We start from the raw sequence: 24,039 nt of genomic DNA on the forward strand, positions 1-24,039 counted from the left end.
ATGACTTGGGCCCGGTCGCGCCTGCTCTTCTTCAGCACTCTGGGCAGAAGTGGTATAGGCGGAGAGGGGTACAACAGATCGGAGCTCCACTCGCGTCGAAAAGCGCCTCCGAGCGAGTGCCGCCAAGGAAATTCCAACGCGCAGAACTGATGACATTGCGCGTTCTCTTCGGTGGAGAATAGATCTAACCAAGGCTCTCCCCACTGCTGAAAGAGACCTTGCACCACGTCCGAGTTCAGATGCCATTCGTGATCCATCATGCTCCAGCGGCTATGTTCGCCCACCCTGGCGTTCAGGGAACCTGCCAGGTGTTGAACCACCAGGATGACACCCTGGTGTTTCAGCCATGTCCAGAGGCGTAGAGCCTCCTGACAAAGGGTTCACGACCCCACCCCGCCCTATTTTTTGCAGTACCACATGGCGGTAATGTTGTCCGTGAACACCTGCACTACATTTCCCCGGACAGAGGGAAGGAATGCCTTCAGTGCAAGTCGGATCGCCCGCAGCTCCGGAAGGTTGATATGGAGCCAGGACTCCGCCGGTGACCAGAGCCTCTGATCTCCGCCTCTCCCATGTGCCCTCCCCATCCCAGGAGGGTCACATCCATCACTACTACGTGCTCCGGTTAGGGAAGGGAGAGGGATCTGCCGACTGACCCAATCGCGGTTCGTGAGCCACCATTGCAACTGACTCGCAGTGCCCTCTGAGATCAGGACGTGGTCAGACAGGTTGCCCTGATTCTGTGCCCACTGAAACTTCAGGTCCCACAGCAGAGCCCGCATCCACCACCTGGCGTGATGCACCAGTAGGTTGCAGGAGGCCATCAGCCCCAGGAGCCGCAGCGTCAACCTGACCGAAACTCTGGATAAAGGCTGAAAGATCGGAATCAGAGCTTGAATATCCCAAACTCGCTGCTCGGGAGGATAAACCCCACACCGCGCCGAGTCCAGAACTGCTCCGATGAAAAGGAGCTTCTGAGAGAGAAACAGGTGCGACTTCGGCACATTGATGGAGAACCCCAGCAAGTGCAGGGGGTCGGCCATAGTCTGGAGGTGGAAGACGACTGTCTGGGGCGAGCCCGCCTTCAACAACCAGTCGTCGAGATAGGGGAAGACTGAAACCCCTGATCTGCCCAGATGAGCTGCGACCACCGCCATCACTTTCGTGAACACCCGAGGGGCGCTGGTGAGGCTGAAGGGGAGCATGGTAAACTGAAAGTGCTCGTGGCCCACCGTGAACTGCAGGTAGAGCCGGTGGGCCGGCAGGACGGGGATGTGGAAATACGCGTCCTGCAAGTCCAACGCTACCATCCAATCTCCAGGGTCTAGGGCAGCCAAGACCTGAGCCAAAGTCAGCATCTTGAACTTTTCCTTCCGGAGGAAGCCGGTGACACTCCAGAAGTCCAAGATAGGGCGTAGGCCTCCTTTGCCCTTCTTGGGTACCAGAAAGTAGTGGGAGTAGCAACCGTGTCCTACTTCTGCCCCAGGAATGCGCTCGATGGCCCCCTTGGCCAAGAGGGCCATAACTTCCTCCTGCAGAAGTTGCAAGTGATCCCCCGACATGCGGTGGCACTGCGGTGGCATGGCTGGACGGGTCGCCTCGAAGGGGAGGGAGTAGCCCCTTTGGATGATTTGCAGCAACCACCTGTGCGACGTGATGGAAAGCCAGTGGAGGAGGTGATGGTGGACCCTGCCCCCCACTGGCGTCAAGTGGGCCTGTAGGAGAGTAGGGTCTTCTTCCTATGGTCCCCCCACTTTTTGCTGTGATTTTATGGTTTTTTAGTGTGGCTGTGGGCCTGCTAATCAGACCCACAGCCCAGCTGTTCTCTCTCTAAATTGATACCATATACTTTAGGTTCATACCTGAGTGGGTATTGGGTCACCTTGCTGAGCCCCTGTATAATGTACCATAGGTACCCAGGGCATAGGTGCATCCAAGGCCTACCAGGGGCTGCAGCATGTATTATGCCACCCCTGGCTGGCCATCCAAACTGACACCACAGGCTGATCACTCAGCTTGGTTAAGGTGGTGTACTCACCCCTTACTTAGATATAGTATAGCTATATCTACCTTATATATAGACACATATGCAGCCATAAGTCACTCCTATGATAGGCCTCGACAATCCTGGAGGCAGAGTGCTTGGTTTTATGTCAGAGGGTGCCCTAGCATTAGCTGAGCCCCTCTGCAGCTTTCGGAACCATCTCCTTTTAGCTGTTCTATGATATAGCCATACCATTTACTCTTAAGTGCATTATAATCCTCGCGGTTAATGCTAACTTTGGTTGGGCTTTATTAAAACATGTCGTGTAAGGTGTCAAACACTTTGGAATACTACCCCCGCCAACTCTGGCGGCGGGGGTAGCATTCCACCCTTATAGAGGGAAAAGACATGTATGTTACTGCTTACCCGGTTAAAGTTAAACAGAGCCACAGCATCACAAAATGGATGCTGCTGCCACAGACACAAGTCTGACCTCCTGCTGCTGGACGAAACTCTGGCAGGGGAGGCCTGGACAATAGGTTTCCTGTCCAGGGAGGTGCCAGCACCTCCCCAGACAGGCTGATGTGTATTGGGACAGGGAGGGCTGCATCAGCAGATGCTTTTTGAGACACTGCCTGGGGCACACAAGGTGCTCCATGCATAGCCCGGTTCAAACCAGTTGCTGTGGCACTCCAGCCCTGCTCTGGCGTGAAACTGGACAAAGGGAAAGGGCTGTAACGACCCCCTTCACAGGTCCACCCATAGGAGGGACCTAGCAGGTAATCCAGCCCATTTTCTTAGTATAAAGATAGGTGCTGTGTCCTCAGGACTTTAGATTATCCTTGAACGAAACTCTGATACGCAACTCTTGGACCTTCGACGTTCTATTTTGACTAGAAGACTGAATACATCTCCCTTGTGGTCAAGTAGTGACCACCCTATGCAAACAGGCACCACCAGTAACTTGCCAGTCTGCTTTGTCGACGCTCCCGCCGGAACCCGAAGACTCAGCGACACAGGATCTGGACTTTCAGACTTATAGACTTCTCTGACTCCGACCCACATCCACAGCAAAGCTGAGACCCGTGGCGGACACGAGAGATGTGGGACTGGACACCCTGGACATCCTGCATTTTGCTAACTGCATCGACTCCTGAGGTAACTCGCAGTTGTGCATTGGAGTACGAGAAGCCCCAGACTCGAGTGCCATTTGCACTGAAGCTCAGCCCTCCACACTCCACGAGTACCGCTTGGGGCCCGCTCTTGCATTTCAGCTTAATGCGTCTTCCTGGTTGCTGGCCTGCTGGCTAGTGAGCCCCCTGAAGACAAACCTTTGAAACCAAACTGCTTTCCTGGTTGATCCAGGCTTGCTTCAGCTTCCCCGCAAAGGAGGAGCTCCCCAGACCTTGCTGGTCTGCTCCAAAGCCAATCTTCATTTCCTGGGTGGATTGCGTTTGCCAAGGCTTGTTGGGTCCAGTCTGGATACTGACACCGCAGTCAACTATATCCTTCATGGGACAGCTCGAATACAGCTCCTGGTTGTCGTCAATACCTCCTGGCCCTCGTGGCTGCAGAGACAAGCTTCACCTCTTTACCTGAGATCAGCGTGACATCGCCTGGTTCCTTCCTGCTTCCTTCCTGGTCACTAGCTAGTGACCCAGACTCTGTCCCCTCTGCTTTCATGTTCTTCAGTTTCTCGATCCATCCTTGTATCATCTGGCCGCCTGCAGCACTTCTTTGCAGATCTCCATAGAAAACGACGATGAAACCCGACACCAAAAGGCACCTTTGCACCCGGCTTCCCTGGGTGAGGTAACACGAGTACTCCGGTGCTCCCGTGGGTCGTGACTCTCGAAGTGTCCTAGTCTAAAGGGGTTTTGTCGTAGTCCATCCGGGAGTGCCCTTAAACAGTAAATTTGTAAGTTCTTCGTTCTCCATTGTAAGTCAATGGTAACTCGTGACTGTCTTTAGACACTGCACGCATCTCCCGTGGGTCTCCTACTTCCTAACCTTTGGTTGTTTAGTGTAGCCCCAGCGATTCCCTAGCCCCTAGGCCTATTCACTATTCCTGAAGTGATTCTTATACCACTTACTTAGTATATGGTTTGTGAGACCCCTAGGGCATAACTGTATTTGTGCAACTTATCGTATGCTAATTGAGTAACTTGTGATGTGCTTCGATCTCTGACCTCATAAAGAGTGCAGAGGGGGTTTGTGTTAGAAATAAATACATATATATTTTATATATACCTTGTGTGGTGTCCCTTCATTTGGTATTCAAGGGATTATAATTGGTAAAACAGCTTGCTTCACATGCTCTCTGAAGTCTTAGCCTATGACTGCTGGTCCATGCTACCACTAGGATAGCTTGTCTATAAGTTTGACTTTAAAACCACCATCAATAAGGGTCGTTTAGACTGGTGCAAGGTGCCCACTAGAATAGTGGACATGATATGCCAGGCTAACTTCTCACAGAGCCTGAAAGGTCGGACTAGGAAGGCTTTGAGGCAGATGCTGCGGGAGTGGATGTGGACTGACCTTGCTGTTGTCCCCCGGCACCGCCACGGCGGTTACCACGTCCGCGACCGCATTGAGGATGGTTCTGCGGCCTGTGGATGTACGAACGTGTGGGGGGCCCCTTCCTTGGCCACGAAAGAGGCAAAAAGCAGAAGTCTGCTGGCCCAACAGGCCCAAGGACTTGGCCGTAGCCCTGGAGTCCTTGAAACACTCAAGCGCACTGTCTGCTTTGTCACCAAAGAGGCGACGGCCATCAAAGGGCATGTCCATGAGCGTGGCCTGGACATCCCCCGAAAAACTGGCGAACCTCAGCCAGGCGTGGCGACAGATCACCACCGCCGTGGAAATCGCTCTGCCCAGCGAGTCCGTGGTATTAAGTCCACATCTGATCGAGTAGCGTGCTGCATCCCGCCCCTCGGCAAGTGTCTGGGCGAGCTGTGCCTGGGCCTCCTCCAGACACTGGGGCAGCAACGTCTGAAACCGTATCCGACAAGGAGTGGATGTAGCAGTTCAAAAGGCAAGCAGTGTTGATAGACCGCAACCCCAAACTCAATGAGGAGAACAGTTTCTTCCCAAACTGATCAAACCTTTTGGATTCCCGATCTGGTGGGGGCAGTCGGGAATACGGTCTGGATGTATAGGCCTGGTTCACCAGGCTCTCAGGGGTGGGGTGAACGGACAGAAAGTGGGGGTCCCCCGGAGCCGGGCGGTGGCGTTGGGCCACGTTCCGATCCACAGGGGGCACTGTGGAGGGCTTGGATCAGGTGCCCATCAGAACATCTGTGAGGACTTCATTAAACAGCAGCATAGGCTCCAAAGAGCTTACTGGCGGCTGAAGCACCTCGGTGAGGAGATTAGTCCTCACAGCCGCAGCAGGGAGCTCTAGAGCCAAGGCCTTGGCTGCCGTGCGCAACACCACACCATAAGTGGCATCCTCCTCTGTAGCCACGGAGGGAGGAGAGGTGAATCCAGTGTCGGGCGATGTGTCCAGACCACTGGCCTCCCCCAGTTCATCTGCCAAGTCCTGACTTAACTGGCACTGTTGTGCCAGAGGGTCCTCAGACCTCTCCCAGTCCTCCCCTTCATCCGTGTCCTGAAAAACAGGCAAAAATGACGGAGCTGGGTATTAGGTGAATTGCTCACCCACTGACGCCGGACCCGGACCGGGGCTGAAACCTGGGGCGGCGTCGTCCGAAGACGGCGCCGGGAATGACACCAATGGGGTCGGTGCCGGCGGAGTCATAGTAAGGTCGACCAGCCTTGAACAGGATCCAGGCCTGGGTCCCCCTGGGCCCTGCGGCGTCAGGACCTAAGTCAACGAAGGCGCTGGGGCCCAAGCCCCCGACGGCACCGGGGCCGAAGCCGCAGGCCTGCTTGGTCCGGAAGGCGCGCCGGCAGGCCTTAACGGAGGGAAGTGAGTCCTCATGGCCACGAGGAAGTCACGTATCTCCTCCGGCGTCGCATGCAGTTCAGGGACCAGAGGGTATGGGACCGGATGCGATGCCCATGGCTCCAATGGAGCCGCGAGGGTGGTGTCACCCGAACCGTCAGCCGCGTCGTGCGACCGGCAAGGGGAGTCAGAAGATCGATGACGCCTCTTCGACTTCTTCTTCCTCGACTTACTGGAGGACTTCGAGCCCGACGAGTGGTGGTGACTCGACAAGCGTCGATGGCTGTGGCTCCGCGACCGGTCCCTCGACTTCCTCCTCGACCGGGACCTCGAGCGGCACGGAGACGACTGCCAGATCTCGAGGAGCTTAAGGGACCACTCCTACCTAGCTTTCGAGGTCAAGGCCCAGCAGTCGGGGCACGACTTGTCGTCGTGGTCGGCCCCGAGGCAGTAGAGACACCGGCGGTGGGAGTCAGTCACCGACATCAGGCGGTGACAGGCGTTGCACGGCTTGAACCCGGGCATCCCTATCGGTACCAGGAGTCGATATTGACTCGAAAAGAATAGCCCAACACGGGCCAAAAAGTTAGTCAAAAAATTACTTGGGTAACTGCTCTTCCCGGATCTGCACTTGCTTGCGCGGAAAAAAGAAGAACTGATGTCAGCGCGCGAGGACGGTGTCTAAGTACTCCGACGACGTCATCCAGGCGGTCATGACGCCGACGACGAACGCGGAGCCGCAGACGACGCCTACCGACGCTACATATGTGTTGTAGAGTGGTACTGTGTGGAGTGGCAGAGAGTGGAATCGCATAGAGTAGAGTATGTCGATTGGAGTAGTGTAGCATTGTTTACAGTGGAGGGGCACAGAGTGACGTAGAGTGATGTGGAGTGGTGTGGCATGGAATTGAGTGACAGAGTAGAGTGGTGTAGAGTGGAGTAGCGTAGAGTAAAGTGCCAAGGAGAAGACTGCAATAGAGTAGATTGTCATTGCGTGGAGTAGTGTACAGTGGCACTGTGTGGAGTGGAATAGGAGTGGAGTGGCATGGAGTGGTGTAGAGTAGAGTGGCAGGGAGTGGAGTGGTTAAAGTGGTGTGGAATGCTGAAAGTAGTTTGGAGTGGAGTGACGTAGTGTCAAGTGGAGTGGCGTGGAGTAGAGTGGAATAGAGGCGAGTGGCAGAGAATTTAGTGACATATTGTGGAGTGGTGTGGAGTAGAGTGACGAGTAGTGCAGAGTAGAGTGGCACAGAGTGGTGTAGATTGGACTGGTATAGAGTGGAGTGTATAGAGTGGAGTAGAGTGGTGTAGAGTCGCTTAGAGTGGAGTTGCATTGAATAGAGTTAGGTAGAGTTGAGAGGTGTAGAGTAGGGTATATTGGTGTAGAGTGGCATGGAATAAAGTGAAGGGGCGTAGAGAGCCGTAGAGTGGCATGGCTTAGAATGGAGTGGTGTAGAGTGAAGTGGAATGGCGTAGAGAGGAGAGAAGTAGAGTAGAGCATAGTGGAGTCTAGCAGAATGGTGTAGAGTGGCATGGAGAGGTGTAGAGTGGCGTAGAGTGGCGTGGAGTGGCTTACAGTGGAGTGGCATAGCGTGGAGAGGAGTAGAGTAGAGTGGCCTGGAGAGGCCTGGAGAGATGTAGAGTAGCATTGAGTAAAGTGGCATATTGCGAAGTGGCGTAGAGTTGAGCTGATTGAAGTGGCACAGAGTGGAATGGTGCAGAGTAGAGTGGAAAGTGAGTAGAGTAGAGTGGAATGGCGTAAACTGGAGTGGCACAGAGTGGAGTAGAGTACAGCAGAATGGAGTGATGGTGAGTGGTGTCGAGGGCGTGGAATATGTGTTGATGCAGAGTACACAGTGGAGTAGAGTGGAGTTGAGTAGAGTGGCATGGTGTGGCATAGAGTGGAAAGGAGTGACGTAGAGTGGAGTGGCAAAGAGTGGTGTAGCACAGAGTGGCGTAGAAAAGAGTGGCATAGAGCAAGTGGTGTAGAATGCCATAGATTGACATTGTGGAATGGAGTTGCGTGGAATGGAGAAGCAAAGAGAAGTGTAGAGTGGAGTGGCATGGAGTGGGATAGAGTAGAGTGGCATAGAGTAGAGTGGTATAGAGTGGAGTGGTGTAGAGTGGCATTGAGGGAAGTGGAGTAGGAGCAGAGTGGCATGCAGTGTTGTAGCGAGACAGAGAGTGGAGTGGTGTACAGCAGAGTGGTTTGAGAAGTGTAGTGTAGAGTAGAGTGACGTAGTGTAGAGTGGTGTAGAGTGGAGTGGAGGGGCGTTGAGTAGAGTGGCACACAGCAGAGTGTTGTAGAATGGCATTGTGTGGAGTGGAGTAGGAGCAGAGTGGCATGGAGTGACGTAGAGCAGAGTGGCATAGAGTGGAGTGGTGTATTGTTGAGTAGTTAGAGTGGTGTAGAGTAGAGTGGCGTAGAGTGACACAGATTGGCGTAGAATGGCATGGAATAGAGTGAAGTGGCAAAGAGGGTTGTAGAGTGGCGTGGAATGGCTTAGAGTGGGATGGTGTAGAGTGGGGTGGCTTAGAGAATAGTGAAGTAGAGTGGAGTAGAGTGGGGTAGAGTGGTGCAGAGTGGCATGAAGAGGTGGACAATGGCATGGAATGGCTTGAAATGGGGAAGAGTGGAGTGGCATAGAGTGGCGTGGAGAGGTAAAGAGTGGCACGGAGTGGAATATTGTGGAGTGTCTTAGAGTTGAGTAGAGTGGCGTAGTAGAGGCATGGTGCAGCATAGAGTAAAATGTGAGCAGAATGGCAGAGACTGAAGTGGCACAAAGAAGTGGAGTAGAGCTGAGTGAAGTGGTGTGGAGTGGTGCAGAGTGGTGTTTAGCAGTAAATGGAGTAGAGTGGAGTTGAGTAGAGTGGCGTAGAGTGGCATGGTGCGGCATAGAGTAGAAAGGAGTGATGTAGAGTGGAGTGGCATAGAGTAGAGTGGAGCGGCATAGAGAAGAGTGGCATTGAGTGGAGTGGCTTAGAATGCCACAGAATGGCATTGTGGAGTGAAGTGGTATGAAGAGGAGTGGCGAAGAGTAGAGTGGCATAGAGTGGAGTGGTGCGGAGTAGAGTAGAGTGGTGTGGAGTCGCATAGAGTGGAGACGTATAGAGTGCAGTGGTGTACAGTTGTTTAGAGTAGAGTGGGGAGGCATAGAGTAGAATGCCATAGAGTGACATGGAGTGGAGTGTAGAGTGGAATAGAGTGGAGTGGAGTGGCTCGGAGGGGTGAGAGTGGCAGAGAGTAGAGTGAGGAGGCACAGAGCAAAGTGGCATAGAGTAGAGTAGTTGGGAGTGGAGTGGAGTGGCATAGAATGGTGTGGAATAGAATACAGTGGTAGGGAGTGGTATAGAGTATAGTGGCATAAAGTACAGTGGAGTGGCATAGAGAAGAGTAGCATAGAATGGAGTAGCATAGAGAAGGGTGGAGTAAAATGGAGTGGAGAGTAGCATGGAGGGAGGAGTGGCATAGTGTGGAGTGGTGCAGAGTGGAGTGGACAGAGTGGCATAGAGTAGAGTGGATAGAGTAGAGTGGAATGGCTTAGAGTGGAGTAACTGAGAAGAGTGGAGTGGCATAGAGTAAAATGGCACAGTATACAGTAGAGTGGCATAGATTAGAATGGAGTGGCTTACAGTGGCATGGAGTAGCATACAGTGGCATGGAGTGGCATAGAGTGGAGTGTAATAGAGTGGCGCAGAGTAAAATAGAAAGAAGAAGATTGGAGTAGCATAAAGTAGAGTAGCATAGACTGGAGTAGCGTAAAGTAGAGTAGAATTGCATACAGTAGAACAGTTGTGGTTTTAAGAAACCAAAGCAAATAGGGTAAAAGCCACATAAATAAGAAGCTGTAAAACATTCAAATGTTTGAAATTTCTGGAAAGACATGCAAATTCATGCAGTGTCATCAACTGATTAATTTTGAATAAAACCTAACGTAAAATCAAAGTGCACCTTTTAAAAGCATTCATCACCCCCATAGTTTTGTAATTACAGAGCATAATTCACCTTGCCCATGGGGGGGGGGGGTCTCAATATTGCTAAACCATCCACAGAGACGGCTGGTAAAGTTAAAGTAGCATATATAAGAAGCTGTATGCCAGTGCTAAAAGTAGGAAAGTACATTGCACAACCAGGAATAATTCCAAAACATTATAAAAACATAAGGGGAAGTCAGCTTCTGGGGAATTAAGCATTGGGGAAATTATTAAACATTCAATTGTATAGTTTTACCCGATGGGTATGTAAGGTGTTTGTCACTGGTTTTAGATATAGTTGAGGATCATTTGCATATTGTTGAGCAGATGCACCTGTGTCCCTGAGGCTCAGACTTCATGGCGGCAACTTCCGATTGAAACGGGTAGGGTCTCTGTATGAACTCTAGTTGTGAGCAAGGACATGTGTTCAATCATGCTCCTCTTCCCATGGCTGCTTTTCTCCTGCTGCAACCACTCCAACTCCTGTATTACACCTGAGGTACTGATCTGTCTCAACACCAGGTCCTTCTACAACCAGCCATTGCAGCTTTAGCGCGCTGCCTAGGGCTCAAGGGAGTGACCTGGGGTGTTGGCTGTTTTGGGCACATGGGCAGGAGATAAAGCTATGGGGATATAATCACAATGTCTAATCGTCCCTAATCATGGCCTATTGCTTATACTGTAGAACAGACAGCCCTCGCCAAACTCATACATTTACTGCAGAATGTTAATCGAAATGTGCAAAGCCAGAGAGCCTTTAGAGCCCTTGAGGAGAAAAGCATCACATTCCTTACACAGTGGTCACATATAAGAGGCAATTTCTTTTGCTGTAATTGAACTATCCACTGCAATCTTAGGGGCAGATTTTAAACAGTTAGGAAGTCTCGGAATGAACATGAGGTGATTCACGTGCTGAAAGTACTGATATTAATGTAGGAAATTAATATAAAGTCTTACCTCAAAGGACTGGAATTAAACTTCTATCTATATACCTATGACGAATTCCTATACTATTGACATAGGATGGACCCCAAATATGTTAGAGGATAACTGGGAGGATTTACATCAAAGAGAATAATGCATGTGCAGGTGAAACTACAAATTGCCTATGCTGAAACTCTCCAGAGGGGGATACACACAGGCCTTAAAGGGGAAGAAACGTGTTGGGATGGCAACAAGAGAACATTTTCACCCTAAGAGATCAGCTATGCTAACAAAATGCCATTAGAAAACACTGTGCTCGAGAGTGGCTGTGCCTTCCCTAGATCCTAGCCATGCTCTTGCTCTAGCTGCCCCTCGCACTCTGTGATCTTGGCCATTCACCGGTTCCATGTTTCTGTCTCCCAGTGAGGCCCTAAAGCAGCGGTCTTCAATCTGTGGGGCGCGACCCCCAGGATGAAGGATGGATGGAAGGATGAAAGGGTGGATGGATGGATGTGTGAAAGTGTGGGTGGATGAATGATGGAGGGATGTGATGAGGTCTAACAGGCGCATTTATGGTTGTCAAAAGTTGATGATGAGGAGTACCAGTGTCTAGAAACTTTTGTCGGAAGGGGGTCCTTACGCCTAAAAAGGTTTTACAAGGGGGTCTCGGCATCAAAAAGTTTGGAGACCTCTGCCCTAAAGTCTTGTCAGTAATCGCTTCTCTTATCACTCACAATTCTGGGCACACCCGTTCCACATTCCCTTGTCATACAGGATCCGAGGCACTCACCAGCTCCAGTTTCTCTTCTTTCAGTCGGATGTGCGGGTCCAGTGTGACTTTTGACTGGCCAGCAGCAGAGCTCCGAAAACCAGGAGAAGCGGGGGCTGAATGAGAGGGAGACAGTGAGGTGAGCAACGGGAGGTGGGGTTTCTTTAGCGAGTTTCTTGAAATTGAAGTACGTTCACCATTCTTTCATTCTCCTAAAAGTCTCCAACAGATATGGAATTTCCCCCCCCAAAAAATATCCCTTAAGTGGGCCTCAACTGTGGGCTGGTACTCCGAAACCCTGATAGGTATTTGCTTGCAACTACAATACTCGACTTAAACGTGCTCTACACACAATGTATAGACTGTACAAACATTTCAGTGTATAACAACTGCTTAGAGCTTAACCTTATACACCTAACAACAGCATCAAAGACTACACTCAATGCCAAAATACTAGCTCTAAACAACACAATTAAAGCTAAAATATTAGCACTGCATTGTTAACAGACTCCTAAAACCCTGATACATCTGCTAAAATGTTATCCACAAACAGAATCCTACTGCCCCAATGCCAACCTTATACAGAACATGTGCATCTAAAATACTAAGACCTGCTTCACAATATGTTAACTCTAAAACCTGCTAAAAAGTAGCCACGACCATTATATGAACTCTGAACAGACAACCCTAGAAAGACCCTTCTGTTAAACAGGCACTGAACAATAAACCCAATTCTATCTTAGAACTGAGTAGCCTCTGTTAAAGTGCATGGGCCTGAAATAGAAACGGAATTGCTAAAAGAACAATATGCCAATTGTTAAAGTAACAGTAACATAATGATGCCCACTGCTGTTGTACCATCCCTGAGCTGTAGGCACTATCTGGGGAGAGAAGTTGGCCAAACGGCTAGGGCAGTTGACCTCGAAACAGGGGAACTGGGTTCGAGTCTCGGCAATGACGCTGAACATCCTGTGATTCTAGGCAAATCGCATAATTTCCCAGTGCCTAACAAAAATTAATGTGTCCTCATGTAATGCAACTGGTGCTATGTAAGGCGCTTTGATACCCGGTTCGGGTCAAGTTTGCATTATATAAAACTCGGTAAAACAATAACATATACAGCTAGCTTTAAAGGGCATACCCACCACTCAAATGTTACTTTCAGCAGTACAGTTATTGCTTTCACACCGGATCTGAACATACGTATCAATCGCTAAAACACTAGGGGGCAGATTTACTAAGTCTTTCTTCAATCCTTGCCTCACGCAAAAGGACTCAGGGAAACACAAAGGCTTATTTGGGGTTCACAAAGGCACACAAGGTATGTTTTGCAAGGCCTTGTGTGACTTTGTAAAGCAATACAGCAGTTTGTGTTGCGTTACATTTCTTAGTCGTAGACATTCCAGGGATGGAGCATCGGCGTTCACGCAATTCCATAAATACTAAGGTTTTTAAAGCTGGAATTGCATGAAATAGGTAGTTCTACCAGAGAGGGGTGTGATGAGGGGACATTTGTTTATTTCTCCTCGTTATTTCCTCTTTCTACTCGTGCATCATGCATAAAAAGAAGAATATGTCTCTGCAAATTTTTTTGTACAGAAAGGTATTTTATCCTACACAAAAACAATCCTGCCTGTAATGCCAGCACCCTTGCAGCATGGTGCAAGGGTGCCTGCGTTGGTGCTAGACAGCCACAAGTGTGCTGGAGCTAGGAGAGATATGAAGACCACCATATCTTAGATTTGCCACTTTTCATCTCTCTCCCAATCACTACAGCGCAGCAACTTTGCTTGCTACCCACGTTGTGTGAACGTTTGATAAATATGTCCCTAGCTCGGAAAAGGATACCTACTGCATCCATACATACAGGGCTTAATTTGAGCTAGTGGTTGCACGTGGGGCTCACCAGCACTCATTTTTGGGGGACCGCCACTTATTTTTCCCCAACAGAATTTTATCCAGAGCAGTGAAAGAAAAACGCAAAAGGAGTAAAGAAGGAGGAACAGGCCCGGACTGGCCATAGCGGGCACTGGGCAATCCCCCGGTGCATCGCACGGGTGGGGGCCAGTTTTGGGCCCCTGGGGGCCGATTTTGTTACAGGGCTGCAAAATCGGTCCTATAACAAAATCAGTCGAAAGCCGGCCCCTGCAAAGATCTCGGCAGCACCCCCAACCCCCCGAGGAGGGGGGTGGGGGGCGGCCGAGCACTTTGCCAGGGCCGGTTTTGGTTGCCAGTCCGGCCCTGAGGAGGAAGGGAAAAATAGAAAAGTAGTGTCAAGGAGTGTCTGGTTGTCTATTTTAGAGGCATGAGGTGGAATCAAGTCGGCACAGATTCTGTATTCGGTACCTCAATCCATGATAGGGCTGGCCATGGATTTCCCAGCAAAACTTTGGGCCTCAGCTTCTATTTTTTTTACGAATTAAGCATTGCATACATTTCCAGATCAGTGTTCCGCTACTCAAGTATCAGCCCTAAATCAGGACACCATTTAGTGAGTACGTGCCGTGCAAATTGCCAAAAGCACCACTCCTGGAAACATGACACTGCTTGTAACTTAATCAATAATATCGGACATGATATACGCCACATTCTTTTCCTGAACATCTTGATTCTACTTCGCCTTACCTGACACTGTCAGCTCTGGAGGGCAGATATCTGGAGATGGGGAAGGCACAGGAAAATGGATCTCCTGCCTGCACTAAAAGAAAACAAGAAAACCCACAGTTGACAAATCCACAGAGCAGAAGGGAGGGAAAAAGAAAGAGAGGTGGATGGTAAGTAAGTGTGTGCGTATGTATGAGAGAAAGTGAAATGTAAGATAATTACACTTCCACCTTGCTCCTGAGTGTAAAGGGGAAATAGCAAATCAACTGCTGTGGAATAAATACATTCTAGATGGATTTCCACATGCCTGTACGTGACTCACCTCGGATGTCATAGCCTTCTGCCTGACCCTACTGCTAACCAGACAAAGACCCAGAAGAATATCAACTTCAAGCACCACTGCTGAGACTTGTATCCCTAATCAAAGCACTTTTAGATGATCTCTTTACAAAACAGACAAAAATAAAGCTGTGGTAATTGCAATGTTTTCTTGTGAGAAATAATCATAGTAAGTGTTGTCTCTAATAATCTAGGCTCATTGCTGATACATAGTTTTCCTCTGAATATGGACATTTCTTTTTATGAATTCTGTTATTGCCATTTGGATAGCTCTCATATGCATGAATAGTAAGGGCTATGCTCCAACAAATAACACAGAAGAAACATTCAAGGGCATATTCTACCAAAAGATGCAAGTTGAGCTTGAAGCCGTGCCGAACCACAACCTGAAGGTTTTGATGGGAGACTTGAATGGTAAAGTGGCAAATGACAACAATTAACATGACAAAGCCATGGGACAGGAATTATGTGGAGCAATAAATAACAATGGAGAAACACTGTTAGAATTTTGTGTCACAGTGGAAACAGAAACAAAGACACTAATCCACAGCTGGGGCATTGTACAGAAACGTGCCAACGACAGACAGAAGTGGATGTCCTTTCTTTCTGGTCTACATGACATAATGGGCAGTAAGTAAGTAAGGCTATGCCTCAGTTACAGTTGAATGTTACCACTGCAAGAAGCAGAAGGACCATGTTCATCTTCCTTTGTCTAACTTGGAATCCACTAAATGAAAGACCTACTAGTCATTTGTATATTGTGCTGTGTGGTCTGCCATTAAAAAGCACATTTCATCTATTATTATAGTCCCTCCTAACTAATAAACAATAGATTTAAAGTTATCTGAGGTCCATTGGAAGTGTGCTTGGTTATAATTGGTACACACAATACTATTAATATTATGCATTCAATAAACAAGTATTTTATTTTTTAAGATGGAGGGTGCAGCTCTTCATCACCCTCATATGATATGCATTATTGTAGGGTCATGCGTGCATGTATTTATTCTATTCCTGATCCACTGAGTACTCTTTCGGAGGATTAAACTACAAAGTGCAGCACCCATTATTTCAGCACAGACGTTTAGCTAGATGTTTTTGCAGATAAAATAATACAATATGTATAAATGACAGTAATAACTACATATATACATTTTATGGACTCGGATCAACATCAAGTTAAAGGAAGGTAGAAAAAACGCTGAAATTGGCCTTTTTATCCATTCTTGGCATTTTTAAAAGGAGCTTTGGGCCTCCTCATTCTATTCTGGAAGACCCACCACCATAACATTTTGATCCTACCCATTTCTCCCATGAAGTCCCCCCAATAGCTGACATTCAGTGATTGCGGGATTTGTCTATCCCACTCTAAACGATTTGCCAACAGCTGATCCTCGGCAACATGTCCCCATAAAAGGATCAAACCAGCTAAAGATGGCAACCCAAGCCAAACCCTTCTTGGCACTTATAGCACCTTCAAGGCATGTTGTGCCAGAGCTCAGCGCTTCACCAACCATGTAAGCCACTACCTTGATTGCATACACAGAACAAGAAACATGACTATTATCTCATACAACCATATTAACTCCACCCGTATCAAACACCAATCCAACGGCATGCCACATGGTAGACCGCATTAATGCCCGCCCCAACAGAAGCAAGGAAATGTTAGCATTGTGAAGAATTTCCCCTCATTAGTGGTCACTCCCAACTCAATCACCTACTGGCAGGAACTCTGCAACAGTCGCTTTCAATTCTTCAGCCACCAAATCACTGTCATTTACAGCAGCTACAACCCGCCACTGGACTTGACAGCCTTTTCTAAACTGCTCCTGATGTTATCCAAAGAACTAATGCTGACTTAATGAATTCTGCAAGAAGCTGTAGGCCTGGCATTTAAGAAGTATCACTAGGCCCTAGGTTTGATTAGTATCACACCAGCTCGGTGCTAGGATACCCTCCTGGATGATAGTGTGGTCTACAAACCAACATAACATAATATAACATAACATAATGGAACATAACATAAACCACCATATTCACCTTAGGTCTGGCAGCAGAAACCATAGACCACATGACCACCATGGATCTAGTTGCACTAGTCACCATGGAAAGAGGACTTGCACCATACTAATCCCCACATTCATTCCTATCTTTAATGAGCTCATTCTAGGTGGCTACATAATCCTTCACAAACACCTCTAACAAAACTGGTGACACAGATGATGAAGCATGATTCTGTTATGTGTGTGAGGCATCCTCTTCCAGTAAGGATGGCCTTCCTGTTTTGAACGGTCCTCCCACAACTCATAGTAGGAGGTGCTTGACCCGGTCCGGGGCCTTGTGCCCCTTTAGTTCCTACCGACACCGTACCTAGTTGTGGTTTGCATATTTAGAAGCCTCTATCGCCACAGGAATGTGGTGCTGTGGAATTGACCTCATTTACAAAGATGCGTTAATCTACTTAATGTGCCTTAAAGCTGCCATGTAAATAAGGCACCCTTTCATTTTATGCTTTGCGTGAACGGGGTAGGCAATGGTGTTGCGGTGGGCGTTCCCCCGCAACGCCCATTGATTTTGATGCTGCCCCATATTTACAAGGGTGGGGTAAATATGGGGCAGCGCCAAAATTAAGACCCCAAAAAAAACTGGTCTTAACATGGCGCAACGAGGAGAAATGCATTGCGCAGCACACATTAAAACAGCAAAACGCCAGGCATGATTGTTCATGTGCAGGAAGGTGTCCCTTCCTGCACATAAACAATCCTTTGAAAAATTAAGAGTTGCAACTTCTATGTGTGCTGCTCAAAGTAGCACACATAGAAGTTACAACTTGCCATTTAAGATTGTTTATGTGCAGGAAGGAGCACCTTCCTGCATGTAAACAATCATTCCCGCAATGCAGGCACCCTTGCGCTATGGTGAAAGGGGGCCTGCGTCCGTGCTACGCAGCTGTAATTAGCACCAGGGCAAGGGGGAACACAGGGCTGCACCGTATTGTTGTAAATATGGTACAGCCCTATGTTTCAAAAGTGACAGAGCGTGGCATTAAGCCAAGAAGGCTAATGTGGCGCTCCATTACTTTTCTTTTCAACATGCCCCCAAGTGCCTGAAACTAGCATCCTTTGAGCCCCCCACCTTCATCGATCTCAACTTGGTCCCATTAGTACCAGCACAATATAAAGAGAATATTGCAAATCCCGTAATGTCTTACACACCAACAGCAAACTTCTTAAACACTCCAGGCAGAACCACACTATCCAATTCAACATATTTCAATCTTGCTAGGGTTGCCAACTTACTCAGTGAAAAATACCGGAAAACAGTTGATGGTTTAACATTCTGCAAAGGCCAGGACATGATTTTTTAGTTGAAACTAAATGAAATTGCCTGCATTCATTTTTAACAAGGCCTTTGTGTCTTTCTTTAACTACTAATCTGGGGTCATTAGCGCAGCAGTAGGACTCATTTTAAAGTGTTTTCTTCTTACATTTACTGTTTAGAGTATGTACTGGTGAGCGTTAAAATACTGGCTTTAGGTGAACATCCAGGTGGCACCCTTAACACTTGCAAATTAAGGCTTGCTATATCTGACACAAACCACCTCCATATTTCCACAATGTTCAGGACTGTTGCCACCCTCTACACACTCTAACTGCTAAAACGTCATAGACAAACTTTCAAGTCCTGCCATGTAAAGAGCTGAACACCAACACAAGAGACATTTTTAAACTTGAAAAACAGAGGAAAGCGCATTCCCAATACACCTTATGACATTAAACAAGTTTCAGCAGCATAGAAATATAACCTTAATATAGACAAATCTGCCTTGAAGGATCCACAAATTAATAATGAAGATATCTATATAAATAAAGTACTTCATGGCTCTGATGGAGTCCCTGTCTGCCAAATTTTGAGATATACGCTGGCACAGCAGCCATCTCTACCATTAGCAGGAACCTCCTTCACAGCATTTCCTGTCACTGTATCGTACGTTTGTTGGACAGCTCTGTCAATATGAGGGAGTCACACGGCAAACTTACAAAGTTTATTTTATAGACTTAACAAAATGCAAAAGTGAGATTTTAGTTTGAAATGTAAACAAAACAATGCCCTCCTCTCCAAGGGAGTTTTCTCCCATGATGAGGGGAGCATTTTACAGTTTTCACTGCCCCTTACCGCCAGGTTTTACCTGGCACAGACTATCCATCTGAAAATGTGTTTGCCCACTCTGAATTGGTTGGGCGGACTCATGGCCAAACCGCCGACAGCCCTTACTCTGTCAGGCCATCAGAGGTTTAAGTGGGCAGCGGAGACAGAGTAGTCTCCACCGTCGAAATAATGAAGGTCCACTGGTCTCTGAATAAGGTGGGCGGATCTTCAATTTGGCGGAGAGGGCACTATGTTGCGGTTGCTGTCCAACTCTAAATCGACCTCTTAGTTTCATGAGGGTTCTGAAGTATTTCCATTCAGTGTTTTTTGACTCTCTCTTTATTTTTCCCTTCTTGGATAAATGTACATGCTGAAACTTAGCCACTAGTACTTTTTTTGTCAAGATTCGTCCAATAACACCAAGTTCAGCCTAACCATAACCACACAGTAGACACTGCTGAATGTGTAATGTGTACGTATTTTTAATTCAATATGAAGAGTGTTTTTGTTTTGCTAATAACTTGTGAGCCATTTAACAAATCTCTTCAAATAACTTTCCACAAAAGCTCAACCACTGCAGCACCTTCCTGGAAAGTTTCAGGGTGATCCATCAGGAGGGGACTAAGAAAAAAGGGGTGGTCCTGAAACTTTAGATGACGATACATGAAAAACAGTTAAACAGAATTACACCTAATTTGGTAGAAAGCTAGATCTTTACACAGAGAGTCTGCTTGTTGGATTTGTCGTGAATCTGTATCCCTGATTTTGAGAAAATAAGGTTCATAAAATAGAGATAACTGGGCAGGACATGTCCAGATTTGCCATGACTGGCCACTTTAAAAGGCACTAGTCAATCCTGATTAGTTGGTCACAACCTGAACAATATGTTGTGGCAGCCATTACAGGACTCAGGGACATGGTCCCTGTGTCCTGAAAATGAATTAAAAATGAATATAAAAGGGGACAGGATAAGCACACCCTTACTTCAAAGGGCTTATGAGGGAGTCCCTCCCCGTGATTGACTGCCCACAACATGGAAACATGTTGTTGCAGACATTTTGGGATTTTGGGATAGGGTCCCTATTGAAATGCATTGTTGGGAAGCCTGTTTTAGAGGGTCACAAAAAGGAGCACATGTACAGAGTGAAAGCAGATTTAGTCAAAATTCAAAGCATTTGCTGGTGGTGCCATACTAATTTTAGGAATCCTATTTCAGGAACGGAGGTTTCGGATTATGCATTGTCTTCTTTTGCTCTAATAAAATAGCAGTCATGCAAACAAACCAAACAATACAAAAGCGTAGTAGAAAATATTACAACACCATAGATCCAATAGCATAAACTACAAATCCTATCATATGTGTACATAACCAATCAGGATGTACATCCCAATCGGAGTGGGTGCTCATTGTGCTCTGTGCACCCGATGCATCATTCCCTGCCCTGTTTCTTTGACCTATCCTTCCCTCTCCCCCTCTTAATCAGCAGTTTCTAAACCCTTCCCTCATCCAGGCTAGCACTCAATTGATGCCCTCTGGGGCTGTAATGATTATTGATCCATTATGCACCCTAGTGGAGTAGTGTGGCTCACTGGTTAGAGGCGGCAGACTCGGGAGCAGAAGTCGGCCTGGGACCAGGGTTCAATTCCCGACGCGGCAGGGTCGTGACCTTGGGTCAGCGCACTCGATAGTTCTCGCTTCGGTGCTTACTCTAATCAGGGGTTCCACTCTGCAACTCTGGGCATTAGCTTGCCTAATCTCCACAACGGCCCCATCAATTCCGGGGATGCCTGGCTCCACCTTGGGGACTCCCAGCAGGGACCATCCCACAGGGAAAGCCAGGACGGGTTCCCCAGAGTTATACAGCGCCAGTAAACCTACGGATGGGTAGCAGTGCGCTTTACAAGCTCACATACATTTACATCTAGAGAAGGGCTGTAACAATCATTGATTCAAATGAAGCGTCAACCATGTGTGATTATTTTATTCTTTTGATCATAATTCATACTTGACCAGAAACATATTGTGATATATATATATATATATATATATATATATATATATATTCACTAAGAAAGACACAGGTTTCAGGCACGTTATAGTTAGGAATTATTATTTAAAAAACCTTAGAAATTCACTAAAAAAACCATAGGTTTCAGGGACGTTAAAGTTAGTTGGACATTTGTCTCATAAACAGAGAAATTTGCCTGTTATAATTAGTAGAGCTAACTATACCTTGCGCGCCCGCAATGCACTGCTGATGATGTCACATATTACATCACTCATGAAATGGTCAGTGACATCACTGATGACATCTCAAATGGCATCACTCATGACATCATCCAGTGAATGTGTGTTTCTGTAAAGGTTAAATATGTTTTATATATATATGCCAAGGTGTATTGAAGAATGAATGCATTTACAAATGCCTAAAGGGATCCGTTAGTAGGTGCGTGACTGACTGTATATGTGAGTGATTGAACATGTCTTACTAAATGCATGGGTTAATGACTAAACTGTGTAAAAGTCTGTATTTGTCTCTCAGTTGGTGTGTAAGCAACTGCATGGGTTGCTGAATAACTACATGAGTGTCTATGTAGGTTATTGATTTGTTGTCAGAGTATCTGTATGAGTCCCTGAGTGTCTGTGTGGGTGGGTACATGGGGGGGGATATGAGTCTCTGCATAGATGTCTGAGTGGGTGATTCAGAGGTTTTATGGATTAAAAAGTGCATCTGGGAAGGGCTGTATGGGTGAGTTAGTGTGTCTATGGGTGTGTTGGTGAGTGAATACATGTCTCAGTGGTATATCTGTGAGTAACTACATATGTATTAAAGCAGTAGATGTGAGTGTTGGAGTATATTAATGACTATTCATGAGAGTAAGTTATTGAAAGAGTGAGTGTATAAATACGTGTCTGCTTCTATCAGTGATTGTATAAGACAGTAAAAATGTGTTAGTATCTGTATAAATAAGTGATGTGGTATGTCTAAAAATAATGAAGTTGGTGTGTATAACTGTATTCACGACTAAATGGGTATGTGATTGATTCTTTGCTTTACTGGCTAGGTGTGTGAGTAACTCTATGGATGAGTGGCAGAGTGGGACTGCATGTATAGAGGTATGAGTTCATATTATGTCCTGTATTGATGAGTAACTACAAGTATAAGTGACTGGATGTGTGTGTAGACCTAGAAAATAGTGAGTGCTATGTAGCATATGGTATTCTTCTGTGTACGGTTTCAAAAATAATAGCCTGAATTTTAGAATGGGTGTATCAACGTTTATATTAGAGCATCAGTATGTGCATCAGATTGTCAGGTGGATGATGCCATGAGTGATGTCATCAGTGATGTCATTTGAGATGTCATCAGTGATGTCATCAGTGATGTCACTAACCATGTCATGAGTGATGTAATATGTGACATCATCAGCAGTGCATTGCGGGCGCGCAAGTTATAGTTAGCTCAACTAACTATAACAGGCGAATTTCTCTGGCTTTACATGAGTCAAATGTCCAACTAACTATAACGTCCCTGAAACCTATGTGTTTTTTAGTGAATTTCTAAGGTTTTTTAAATGCTAATTCCTAACTATAACGTGCCTGAAACCTATGGTTTTTTCAGTGAATTTCAAAGGTATTTGAAATGTTAATTTCATATTTTTATGTTTCTAAAACCTATATTTTTTCAATTTTTAAAAAAATATTTTGGAACTCTATAATACTTCTTTTTTTAACTTTAAAAATTATGTAATGTTTTATACCTTCCCCAAAAATATGTATATATATTTGTTTTTCCGGAGAAAACTGCATTCCCTTACCGGTAGAGTACCAAGCTCCATCACCACGCAAACCCTACCTGCCATGTTGCTAAACTCGTAAATGATGCACATTTCGTATCCGACGACTTTGTGGCACCGCATCCCTTATAACATCATATACGCATGAAGTCACCCCAGCTGCTACTTTGGTATCCGACAGGTACACAGTACCAAGCCACACGTTACGTCATGTACGTATGGGGTCGCTCCCGCTCCGCGTTGCCTATGCAACAAGTACACTCTGCCATGCCCTGTGTTACGTCACAGACATATAGGGCCCGATTCACAGAATGAACTTAAGACTAAATCCTAAACTTACTACTATTTGGTATTCACAGAATGCACTTACTACTTTCGGGATTCGCAGAGTGAACTTACTACTTTCGGGATTCACAGAATAAACTTACTACTTTCGGTATTCACAGAATAGATTTAAGACTACTAACTCTAAGTCCGAACTCGGGCCGTAAATTCCGGCCCGGAGGCGGAGCTTCTGGCTTGGGGGCGGAGCTTGCGGCCCAGAGGCGGAGCTTGCGGCTTGGAGGCGGAGCTTCCGGCTCTGAGGTGGGGATTTTTGCCAATGCTGAAATCTACAACTCTGGGCCGCAAGCTCCGACTCCGGGCCGGAAACTCCGCCCCCAAGCTGGAAGCTCCGCCTCTGGGCCGGAATTTACGGCCCGAGTTCGGACTTAGAGTTAGTAGTCTTAAATCTATTCTGTGAATACTGAAAGTAGTAAGTTCACTCTGTGAATCCCGAAAGTAGTAAGTGCATTCTGTGAATACCAAATAGTAGTAAGTTTAGGATTTAGTCTTAAGTTCATTCTGTGAATCGGGCCCCCAGTGTCGCACCAGGTGCCCATTCCCTCATTTTTTTGTCTCAAAAGTATATCTAAATAACTTTAAACAGTATATGAGAACAAGCAATAATATAAAATATTTAAAACATTTAAATATTTCTAAATGTAATAAACTTATATTATGATAAATATATTTGTCAAAAACGCGTCGGGTGCAGCCTCCTTGCACACTCGGTGCACGATTGCCATGTGACCTTAAAAAAAAAGCATTTCATTGCTTCATAACATTTCCCGTTGTCACAGTTGGACGACCCCACCCATTTTACTCATTCTCTCTACAGCGTTTGATGAGAGACACCTCTTCTGCTTAGAGACCTTTTTTGAAAAGTTTTTTTGCTGTGTACACATATCTTATACTACACACAACATGCAACGATCATCTTGATGAATATTCACGGTCTGTACATTAGCCTTCCACGTGTGATCGCCATGCACCACAAACGATACATCAAAAAACAAATATGTGTTACATGATGCCCCTGGTGTGTGTGTGTGCACATTATTGTGCTCCCTTTCGGCCTGGGTATTCGTGGCTCTAAGAAGTATCAGAAGCCACGAGCAGAGTATACATCCTAGATCACATGTCACAAACAGTAAACAACAATGTGTAGATTTATTTTGCTGTACGCTCTATTGACACGCTTTACCAATATTCTGGTGTGTTATATATGAGACTTTCGGATTCACAAATTAGACATGCGTTGCTTGACTG

At 46.7% G+C, this 24,039-nt stretch overlaps 1 protein-coding gene across 1 annotated transcript in view; it reads right to left on the minus strand.

Moving 5' to 3' along the window:
* Positions 1-24,039, minus strand: part of LOC144784026 (syntaxin-binding protein 4-like) — a 1,158,996-nt gene that overhangs the window by 640,060 nt on the left and 494,897 nt on the right. The window contains exons 12-13 of the mRNA XM_078662726.1: positions 14,182-14,254; positions 11,578-11,672 (exon numbers count right to left, since the gene is read on the minus strand). Coding sequence (XP_078518852.1) covers positions 11,578-11,672; positions 14,182-14,254 — 168 coding nt within the window. The remainder of the gene's footprint in view (positions 1-11,577; positions 11,673-14,181; positions 14,255-24,039) is intronic.

Source organism: Lissotriton helveticus, chromosome 10 (genome assembly GCF_964261635.1).
Source record: "Lissotriton helveticus chromosome 10, aLisHel1.1, whole genome shotgun sequence".
In the NCBI taxonomy this organism is placed as follows: domain Eukaryota; kingdom Metazoa; phylum Chordata; class Amphibia; order Caudata; family Salamandridae; genus Lissotriton; species Lissotriton helveticus.